We start from the raw sequence: 11982 nt of genomic DNA on the forward strand, positions 1-11982 counted from the left end.
TAAATTGACTTGTCAACCTCCACAACACATTCTGCCCTTAAACTTCAACAAGCCTGTATAAACAGAATGGGAACCTCATAAGCACAAAAACAACTCTGCACGGAATTAAACTTCTCATAAGAACATAAGAAAGACCATGCTGGATCAGAACAAGGTCCATCAAGTCCAGCAGACTGTTCACACAGTGGCCAACCAGGTGCCTCTAACAAACAAGACAACTGCACAAACAAGACAACTCCAGCAGCATTATCCTGCCAGTGTTCCAAAGCACCTAATATAATAGGCATGCTCCTCTGATCCTGGAGAGAAGCATGCCTGTTATATTAGGTGCTTTGGAACACAGGTATGTCAGCAAAGTCTCTAGAATTTAGAATACAAGGTCGATGGGGGGAGGGAGTTTACAACAAAGATCTGTGTTTGATCCAGAGAGCTTCTTATACATGCACAAGAAATTCAATGTGCACAGAGGAGCTTTTTATTAATTAATTAAAATGTTTATACCCCTCCTTTCCTCATGGTTCAAGGCGGCATTTTCTCTCTCTCCCAGCAGCGCCTTCTACTTCACAGAAATCCTATTAATCAGCATGTAAATAAATAAAATATATCTGAAATTTTGAAGAGAAAATAACAAATAACAAATGTTTACATAATACATAAAGATTGTTTTTTAAAAACTTAACAGTTGTGTCACTCATCGCCACAGCTCTATAGAGTAGATATACCAGCAGAAAACAAAATACTTTATAAAGACTTTTTAAAAAATCACACATAAGACACGTATCAACTTTGGATGTGACTGGCCTAACTACATGTTATACTTCTTCCTGGTCTACCCTGTGCCTGGTCAACTGATGAAGTCTAGGAGCTCTGTGATCAATTGAGATTAAGACCACAATAGAAACACACATGAACACATAAAGCTGCCTTATACTGAATCAGACATTTGGTCCATCAAGGTCAGCACTGTTTACTCAAACTGACAGTGGCTCTCCAGTGTCTCAGGTACTGGTCTTTCACATCACCTACCACCTGATTCTTTCCGCTAGAGATGCTAGGGATTGAACCTGGGAACTTCTGCCCGTAAAGTAGATGTTCTATCACTGAGCCACAGCCCCATGGGAAGGATTTTAAAAACTCAATTCCATCCAGTTTTTCTGACCTGAAATGGCCCTGAAGAGCCACTATTTGCCCCAGTGGTGAAACTTAACATGTACTGATAGGCTGCAGTTAAGTTTCTATAAATGGGGTATACAACCGTTCCTGGGCATTTCAGGTCAGGAAACTGGCGCAGAGGGAAGTCTTAAGACCCCTCTCCACACATGCCACTGATCTGTCGGGTCCCTGCATGCCCTGGAATTAAGTTCTAAGCATTAAACTCTTAGACCTTGTCAGTTGACCAGACCCAGAAAAAAGTGTAGCATGTAGACACACCTTCAAGTCCTACCACATCCGCTAGGTTCTAATGTCCAGTTAATGTTTTCTTTTACATTTCTCTCAGGAAGACTATGACAGTATGGAGACAGTATGCATATCAATAAGGAATCAATATAGCTTATAATATCAGCGTATCCTTTTGTTGCTCTAATTCTGTTGATATATATAGTCAACATGGCTTTTGTTCTTCAATACAAGGACATGTGGGTGTAAATTTTGTTTAAAAGGTCCTTTACCACTCTGATGATAACCCGGTAGTAAGTTTGCCCTTTAAAAAGTCTAATGATCAGAGAAGAAAGAGACTTCTTAGAAACAGATTCATTTCCTCCAGATGACAGAGCTTTGTATTATCTCAAATCTGTCTGCAATCAATGGCTCACCCACATCCAGTCTTTGTGGCCCAACACTGTGGTTGGATCATGACAAAAATTAGTTTGAAAAGTCCTTATGCTCACACATAGCTGGGAAACTGAAGAGTTTTTAGTTCTAGACAATCATGGGTTGTCTTCAGAACTGCCACAAACATTTTCTTGTTTAGAAATCAGGTTTGCAAACTATGGTTTGTTGTGGTTTGAACATCATAAGCTGCTTTGAGAACCGTTAGGAAGGAAGGTGGTTAATAAATGTTTTAAATAAATAAACTTAAATCAACAACAAACCAGAGTTTATCCAGAACATGATAACTTCTGTTTCTAAAGACTCATACAAGGTGTGGAAGAAGGAGGAAAGAGTGCATAAGTCTTAGGATTTCGAAGATTCGTTCTCTTTATGATTAAAGCTTCGTTTGTTTGAAATACTAGAATGCAGCCAATGGCCCACTGCAGACTTAACACAAAATCAGGGGTTAATTCAGCTAACCATACTTAACTGGTTTGTGAACACAGACCACCACACTATCTATGTTAATTACGGTACCTCAAGCCAGGATTTAAAGAAGGGATGGCAGAGTTTAAACTAAGGTTTCATGTTATATGTGAACATGATATCCTTGTTTAACCCCTTCTCCAATTATAGAAGCACCTGGAGAGAGCAGTTCAGAAAACAAGCCACTCTGCTTTTCGTGCCTTTTGGTAGCCGTTTGCACAGTTCTTTGCATTCTTAAATGTACAGGAACACTGGCATCCTCAACCGTTACGTACTACAACACAGAAATGTTTTGTTGTTTCATTGCCCAAAGCCATTTTACAGTGAGGCAGGTCTGGGAGATGGATAACACACACCCTGAGGTGCCTCACTGCTACTGAGGAACAAGCCTGGCTTTCCTAGCTTGGGAGGTATCATCCTAGGTCTGGGTTGGGAGCTGCATTCCTCCAACCCTTACATCTGTATCATTATACTGGGATTGGCTTTAAGGTGGGTTGCAGAGGTGCTGCTTCTGCAGTCTACCTCATCCCTCAGTGTCAGTAGGGAAGAGAAACGTGGGCTGGTCTATCACTTGTGCCACTACCTACAGAGTCCAAGGCTGCAGGTTCCAGAGGCAGCTGGAGTGGAGTAGAAGCAGTTCTTGAAAGTGCACCTCTTCCCTGACAACTGAGCCACTACCAGTCAGGTCTGAGAAGCATGCTGCTCCCCAGACCTGCCTTACGGCTGGCAGGGTGTAAGGCAGGCACCAATGGCACAGGGCGTGCACAACTTTTCCTATCACCTGAAAAACATGTAGTTCTCCAGACCCATCCTTCTGCTTGCTGAGAAGCGAAGTGAATTCCAATGGCAGAATGTGTAATAAAGGTGGCAATAATATCTAAAATAAATAAGTAAATGGTGGGATGATAGTGGGATTTACCGGGTTGGGCGGCATATAAGAATGACTAATAAATAGACACATAGGGGGATGTGCATACTGCTGGACCCTTGGAAGTCAGGTGTGTGCACCTAAATGTGTACACTACATTTTAATTGGGATGTATGCTGGTCTGGTGTCAGGACAGGGAAGAATGGCACTTTAGTAACAGTGGCCAACAGCAGGTATTGGTTCTTGTGGGTTATCCAGGCTGTGTAACCGTGGTCTTAGTATTTTACACAGCCCGGATAACCCACAAGAACCAATGAACTCTGACCATGAAAGCCTTCGACAACAGCAGGTATGTTGTTGACATGATGAAGCTTTCCTTCAACGGGGCACAGCAATGCAGGCTGGGATAGCAACCAGAAGAAGAAGCAAGCTAGGACTGAGTGACATCAGTGAGTCAAAATCTGCTTTCACAAAATAATCAACAGTTACAGTAAACCATTGTTTTGTGCTATGTCTGAACCAAGCCAATATATCAGAACACAAGCAAGAGAACTTGGTCGGGATGAAAAGGCAATGCTTACAGCGGACTCTTGTGGGGACACAGGGCTTAAGCAAGGCTTTCTTACCAACCTCCTAGCCTTGCACTCTCAGTCATTTCCCTGGTTAATTTTTTTAAAATCACAAAAAGCAAAGGTTATTTTTTTTCTCAAGACAACAGACGGGCCTTGTTTACTTTTTAACCTTCATGTTATTTGAGGGTGCCTTTGTTTGCCTTAAGAATGTATTTAATATTTTCCAACAAAAACAAAGTATCTGTTACTTATGCGTAGCAAAGCATAGTGTTTCAGAACACTGGTAAAAGGGCTTCCTAGCAAACTGTGTAGATCTGCAATTCTTACCTCACATCGAACGTAAGAAATGAAGCCGTTAATATTAATGCTAAGTGACACAGATTTAAACATGAAGTGAGAGTTATCCAAGTTTTCTTCATCTCAGTATGCAAACTTTATTACCCAAAAGTCCTCTTTACAGGTATAGCTAGCAAAAACAATGTATCATGGCAACTTCTAAATTAGAATATAAAAGAAGATAACTCGACTTGCAAGCACTTGCGGGGGGGGGGGTCTCATTTCTCCTCCCTAACTATTCTCTTTCCCTTTTCTAAAAACCCTCACAGCCACTTCCCCTTTCCTATTTCCTTCTCTCCTTCCCACCCACCAGCAACATACCTTTACTTTGCCCCGTTGTCTTCAGCTTTCCCTCCTGCCCTTCCCTAGGCAGCCTCTACCTGGAAAACTATGGCTATGCAGTGCTAGCCACTGGACCCAGGTGTGTGGTGGGAAACCTGCAAGGGCTTGCAGGGAGCACCTTCCTTTCCCACACTATTTCCCTTTTCCCTCCTCCTGGCAGCCCCATATCCTGAACTTTCCCTGCTTCCTTCTCTTTTTTCCCACCTATCAACTAACCTACCTTTTATCTGCTCCCCATCTTCAGCTACATTTGTTCTTTATTTACTGAATATATACCCCATTTTTCTCCCCAGTGGGGAACCAAAGTAGCTCACATCACTCTCTACAAGTATACTTGAATGCTGTACCTATGCATTAGTAGAATCCAGGACAAATACCCTTTTCAGAGATATTTACTCGGGAAAAAATTACTTGCAACAATGTGAGATAAAGTCAGGAAGACAAATGTTTATTTGATCAGTAATCTAAATATATCTGATGAAGCAATCTGCACACAATATCTAAACATGGTTTATAAACCAAAACAGGATTATTAGTCTCTTGCAATTGATGAGTGCTAAAAATAAATCACTATAGAACTGGATAGCTTAAGTAACTGGAAACAGGATGTAGAGATTTTTAGTTCTAGATCACTGGTTTGTGTTAAGTAACTGAGGTTATGGGCGAAAACGCACGGTCTCTTTAGCCTCCTTTATTCCCTGTTTCAGCCAGGATTTAGCCAGGATCGAACGCCCGTTCGGCGAAACGCATGCGTTGAATCCTGGCTGAATCCTGGCTGAAACAGGGAATAAAGGAGGCTAAAGAGACCGCGCATTTTTTCAGACATACTCTACGCTCACAGGAGTCATCTGTTCATAGTTGGTATTTTAAAATGCAGTACCAAAATCCACAGAGCTCAGCTGTGACCATCAAGATCCAAAATTCTATAATCAATGAATTACTATGGATCAGTTAACATGTTCCACAGCTATGTAAACAGTAGATTCCTATGAGCTGAGAATAATTTGCATGCCCAAACTCATACAAACTCCATTCTCTTAGATACTTAGCAATGACAACTGTCAATACATGGTTTTTAAAGCTAAAAGCTAGGTATTCCTCTTTTAAGAAGTATGCCTTCTTAGCATTTATTTTGCATTTATGGAAAATGTACAGATAAATAGTTTTTCCTCCTTTACATTTCCATAACAATAGAGCAAACACTACAACCTCAGATATTATATGGGATGTAACTATTCGCCAATATCATTCCAGGACTTGCAAGCACCTTTCTTTGCTCAAGTATCTACAAATAAGATTAACACTTACACCTCTTCTTGAGTGGCTTTTGTCTGGATATGTACACATATACCATGTGTGTAAGCTTTGATCATTAAAATTGCCCTTCATTTCCTAGAATTTCACTGCTTCTGCAGAAAATGGGGGGGCGTGAATAATAATAAGGAAAGGGCAGGAGGGATAGCTGAAAACAAGGGGCAAATTAAAGGTATGTTGCTGGTGGGTGGGAAGGAGAGAAAGAAGCAGGAAAGGGGAACTGTTGTTGATGGTTTGCTCTGTCAGCAGCTGGCTGCATTAGTACAATCAGGGAAAGGAGACACACCTCTGCATGGGAATGAAGAACAAAGGAAAGGAAGCAGTTGGCTGATATCAGAAATCTTTGCTGCACATATGGCAAGGAACAGAAGTCAGGAGACTATCTAGACTTGGGGAAAAAGAAAGCAGTTGATCAAAGACTCCACTGTTAAGGCAGCCTTAAGAAGCAACAGCAGAATTCTTAATAAAAAGTACTTAATGCATTAACATGAGAGATGTGAGAAATTCTGACCAATGATTCTAGAAGTCAGCCAGTGAAGAAGAAAAGGCTACGAGATATAAAACATCTAATGGGAACCACTTTTATTGGTATAATAGTACAGGTCATGCATGAAGCGCTATCACCAAGTTTATCCAGGTATATTATCAGACTTTCAGTCCAAAACCACATGGATATAGGCCTGTATTCATTGGAAATGCATTATGTACACAATTACACAAACACAGGCCTGCACAACCAGTTATAGTTTGGGGTGGGGGGAGAGGATTTCACAGGAAATCACATAGAACAAATTTGGTACCATATCAAGTTCCTACTTACCCAGACATCTTAAGAAGCACAAGCTTCATAGTCTGCCATATACAGCAATTAAAAACTATTGTTCATTGCTTACTGTTCCTTTCCAGATCAATGAGCAGGAACCCACCAATAATCTCCAAAATGCCCAAGAACATGCTGAGACCATGTTCTTCCACAGAAAGACATCTTGCACAGTGGCCATCCTAAAGGACTGACATTGTACTCGCTTAGAATATTTACAGGAATTGTTTGGAAAACTTCAGAAAGCATTTAACATGTAAGTAATGTGATCCAATGCAGGCTGCAGCAGTTCTGCCAAGGGATTGCTATGCAGGCATGTAGAATCATGTCTAAATCTATATTTAGAGTTGCTGCTCTATTAAGGAAATAAAATATGCCATTATTTCTTATACCTGGACATAAACAGCCTCATGATTTAAGTCACCTATCATGCTTTCTTCTAGACATGCATAATGTATAGCAGAATTACCAAACATACTAAGGACTCAATGTTAGTAGCAACCATCTTTAGCATAACAACAAAATATCTCCCTTCCTAATGTTATCTCCCTTTCCTAACCATCATATGCATTTGGGCCTTTATTCATTTGACTCCCAGACAATGGGAAGAAATGTAGGAAAGTCACTGAAGTTTTTACAAAGTTTCTCTAAATTTATTTTAAAGATCTTTACCTCAGTTCAAACAAGTTTAGAAAACAGATGTGAAAGTTTGGCACTCAAAGACAGATTAGTGCACACATATTAACGTAGATCAGTACTAGCTCTGGTTCTAAACTCTCAAACTGTTCTTTATACTTCAGAAGTTTAAATACATATACTTTATTTAGGAAATATATATGTCATCTCTCCAGAGTCTTGCTCAGGGATGCAATTTGAGATTCACTGACAAGATTGGCCAATTGTCTCTAAATCATGCATTCTTGTCATTCAACTCTACTGCAATCACCAAATTAGCATAATTATTATTACATGGCAAGTATAGATACTATTGGACTACTGAAATCAAAGTAGAAAAACAGATGTCTAAACTACAATGGAAAAATCTTTGGCTACAAGCCATTTTGCAGCCGCAATTCTTTAAAAAAGGATTAACAGTGTACCATTCACCAAGCATCTCACACAGATACACTTTGTCATTCGTACTCTTACAGAGAATCATGCATAGCCTTAAAAATTATGGATTAGAACTGTGTACTAGCTCATTATATTTTACAAGTTGTGGTATCAATAGATTTCTTATAGCCCATTGACAGGGAGTTCTAGTAATGCAGAGCTTCTGGAACAAGCTCCTTCTAGAACAAGACTTCTAGAACAAGAGAGTGGCAAGTAGCAGCGGACATATCAAAGAGGCCACAGTGACTCTGGAAAGGCTTTGTTTAAGATGCAGGACTCAGAGACAGAGGTTATCTGATGAGAAAATGAAAGGAAAATTGTCCCAAGTAGAAGACATTAATGATAAAAGATACAAAGGTGTGAGTAACACAAAAAGACAATGGGAACCATACAGTCAGGGAAGGCATCTTAAGAGATTAGATATAAATGGTTATGACTTTACTCCTCCCACTCTTTTTTTACTCATTTGTTCACCATCTACCTCTCTCCATTTCCAATCTCTTTGCTCTACCCCTACATCCCTGGAACTCTCTCCCCAGGGAGATTCGTCTGTCCCCTTCTGTTGCTGTCTTCCAACAGCAGGTGAATACTTTTTTTGTTTGTTTTGTTCCTTCCTACCTAATGCTGCAGTACTGCAGTCAAAAGCTCTGCTCACGACCTGAGTTTGATCCCGACGGAAGTCGGTTTCAGGTAGCCAACCCAGTCTTCCATCCTTCCAAGGTTGGTAAAATAAGTACCCAGCTTGCTGGAGGTAAAGCATAGATGACTGGGGAAAGCAATGGCAAACCACCCTGTAAACATAGTCTGCCTAATAAACATCGGGATGTGACATCACTCCATGGGTCAGTAATGACCTGGTGCTTGCGCAGGGGACTACCCTTACCTTTTACAGTATTTTAATTCTGCTTTTTATTATTTAAATTATGTTGTTGGGGGGTGATTTTAATGGTTTCAAAATGTGATTTTATCACATTTTTTAAAAAACTGTTAGCCAAATTGGTGGCCCTTGTGAGTGAGAAAGGCAGGTTATCAATTCTGTAAATAAATACATAAATAATGCTTGAGCAGCCCTGACCTGGATGGCCCAGGCTAGCCTGATCTCGTCAGATCTCCGAAGCTAAGAATGGTCGGCCCTGGTTAGTACTTGGATGGGAGACCACCAAGGAAATCCAGGGTTTCTGTGCAGAGGAAGGCACTGGCAAACCACTTTTGTTAGTCCCTTGCCATGAAAACCCCAAAAAGGGGTCGCCATAAGTCGGCTGCGACTTGAAGGCACTTTACACACACACACAATGCTTGAGCAACCTTTTCTGTAATGCATAAGAAGCAAACATTCCTAAAATTCCATCTGAAAATAGTCTTGTTGAAGAGTTCTCCCCATAGAAACACAACGTATAAATTTCACCACCAAAGAGGAATGCTGCTAATGAAGGCGCCAAAGGCCCCACCTTTATGTCATTACAGCTTTACATCCACTTAACACTGCATAAATTATCTGCAGTCCAGTTTCAAATACAAACATATCTTAGGGTAAAATAACCCTTCACTGGCTGATTGCTTCAGCCCTCTAAAATTACCAGCCATTTCTCTTCTCAAAATTCTGTCAAGTGTGATAAGTTGTTCGCTCTCTGACACATCAAGGGCTGGCCTTTTGCTGAGTAAACTGGCAGCTTCGCTTACAGCCAGCAATACTAGCTCTAAGGTGCTATAATATTTATAAGCACACTGTGATGACAATTTGTGGCTGCATTCCTATTTAATGCAGAGAAAGAGCAAACCCTGCAAAACAGCACAGGTTTAATATGCATGAGATCCCAATTTCAAACTCTGGATCTAGTCATCCTTCATAGAGGGCTGAGAGGAACCCACACACGCAGTCACACTTAGGAGATCTCAGTGGCAGCTCCTGGACATTTCCAGTTAAAAGGATCTCAGGTAGCAGGTGCTGGAAAAGACCTCAAAAAGCTAATACCAGTCAAAATACTGAACCAAAGGGACCTATGGAGAGACTTCAAGATTAACAGTCACCTACTTCACAGTATTATTTGCAAAGATAAAAAGGAATGCAAATTACTGTACACAGCGAAACCATTGCAGAAGTTACTAAGAAAAAAAATTGCCACACACTTTAAAAAAGCATATTCCTGTGTATAATGGCAACATTTAAATTATTTTCATAATAACAAAAACATGTTGCATGTGTGATTTCACTCACCTATTTGAGCACCCTAGAAATACAATGCGTTGTACACATAATAAATGCCTTTTTTTAAATTTGGGGTGGAAGGATAACAGAAATCAGATGCGCAAGCATCATCCCCACATTACTTGCTGCTATCATGTGCACATGATGGGGAGGGGGTATGCATTCCTGATACTCTTTGTATTCTGGCGTGTGAAACTTCCAGCTCAGTGCGCATGTGAGATCTGCAGCTTTCCTGGGCTGATTTATTCCGCAAGAGAAGAACACAAGCCTTGTGCGCACCACTCGGCACCTGTGGCGTTTTCAAGGCACGCGGCTGCCTCTGTCCAGCAACAGCTGTCACAAGCCAACCACATTACCAAACATATACATTAAAAAAAGTGAGACAGAGAGAGAGGGAAGGGAGTTTCCAGATCTGCATCATACAGTTTATTTATTTTGTAAAGCAAGGAAGCACGGGCCCGTTACCGTGGAACACACAAAGAGAGAGTGTCAAACAAAGAAAGTGCAGCACGGGAGAGATGCCAGGGCACGCCTCGCCGGCACAATTAATTGTCCCTGCAGCTTTAAAATCCAGCTCAGCTGCCAGAAGGGGCACGAGCCGACTTTTTGGGCATTTGTGCCTGGGAGGTTTTTTGGCTTTGCCGCTCTCTAGACGCACATTCCCCCCCACACACACCCTAATTCTCAACACTCCACAAAAAGCCCCCATTGCAGAGTTTTGAGAATTCGGGTGGTGGGGGGAAATGTGCGTCTAGAGCAGTGGTTCCCAACCTTTTTTTGGCAATGGAACCCATGCAAGTCATTTGGCATTTGCTGGCTGCACCTAAGCATCTCTAAAATCCCACCTAAGCATCTCTAAAACCCTGATCCCCCCCCACCCCCGGTGACATATAATCCTTATTATTCAAAAAGCGAACTCCTATTCACGTGGAGGAGGCTTCCCCCCTCTGCACTGTCACCAGCTGAGCGCCGTGTACATTCTGATTTTAATTTTACCAATGTGTATGTCACAGTACATATACTGTATATGAGGCCCCTGTATATGAGGCCCCTAGAACCATAAGAGACGCAAACAATTCACTGTTAATAACTCATTCTCGAATTGCACCCCCCCCCTTAAAAATCAAATTGCCCCCCTGTGGGCTTGTGCCCCACGTTGGGAACCACTGGCCTAGAGAGAGGCAACAACCTCCCGTGCATATAGGGCCTGGTCTCGTCTCTCGCTCGCCTGGCCCTTCCGAGGCGGCGTCCGGGCCTGCCCGCTCTCCCCCCAACCCAACCCCCAGGTTGTTTAAAAGGAATTCAAATGCCAGTTCGGTTGCGTTCGGATTGCTTCGACGGAGCGACGTTTGTCTAACGGTCCCAGCCCCTCTCCTCCACGGCGGACCTGGACGACCGCCACAGGAGCCCCAGTTAGGCACGCCAGTAGCCTCCCTCCCAACCCACCGCCTCGGGTCTCTCACCTTGGCTTTGCCGGCCTCCAGCTTCTTCCGCCGCTCCTCGTCCTCCATGGCCCCTGCGCGGAGAGACCGCAGCGTTAACCCAGCGCCGGGCTGGAAGCGGGGGGTGGCGGGGTGGGAAAGACGCGGGGGGGAAAAAGGACGGCGGGCTTCCAACTCTCCTCAGCTTCGCGTCAGGAGGCTCCGTGGCGGGCCCGCCGGCGCCGCCATCTTCATCTCCACGTAAACATGCGGCCGGGGAAAGTGACGTCCCCGCCGCCGCCGCCTCCTTCTCCTCCTCCTCTCACTAAGCCGCCTGCAGCTCCCACCTCTGAGCGGGCCCAGGTCCCGCCTCAGGCGTTACCCACCGTGGGAGAGGGAAAAGACCCCTCTTAGCACAAGCTTCCCCCCACACACACCCCGCTTCACAAACAGCGTCGGTGGAGCGAGGGATGACAGGAGAGGGACTGACCGCTGCCTCGACGTCCTGTCAGTCAGGAAGTCGGACCTGAGCGGCATAAAAGTTGGAAGCCCCACTAAGCGCATGACAGGACTCTTTCAGGGATTAGTAGCAAAGGGCAAGAGCCCTGCAGCACCTTAAAGACTAACAAAAATATTTTCTGGCAGGGCATGAGCTTTCGTGAGCCACCGCTCACTTAAATGGGGTGCCTTCC

At 43.0% G+C, this 11982-nt stretch overlaps 1 protein-coding gene across 1 annotated transcript in view; it reads right to left on the reverse strand.

The window, feature by feature from the left end:
- Nucleotides 1-11416, reverse strand: part of AKAP9 (A-kinase anchoring protein 9) — a 142780-nt gene extending 131364 nt beyond the window's left edge. The window contains exon 1 of the mRNA XM_056857090.1: nt 11333-11416. Coding sequence (XP_056713068.1) covers nt 11333-11380 — 48 coding nt within the window. The 5' untranslated portion in view covers nt 11381-11416. The remainder of the gene's footprint in view (nt 1-11332) is intronic.
- Between the last annotated feature and the right edge of the window lie 566 nt (nt 11417-11982).

This window comes from Euleptes europaea, chromosome 11, assembly GCF_029931775.1.
Source record: "Euleptes europaea isolate rEulEur1 chromosome 11, rEulEur1.hap1, whole genome shotgun sequence".
Classification (NCBI taxonomy): Eukaryota; Metazoa; Chordata; class Lepidosauria; order Squamata; family Sphaerodactylidae; genus Euleptes; species Euleptes europaea.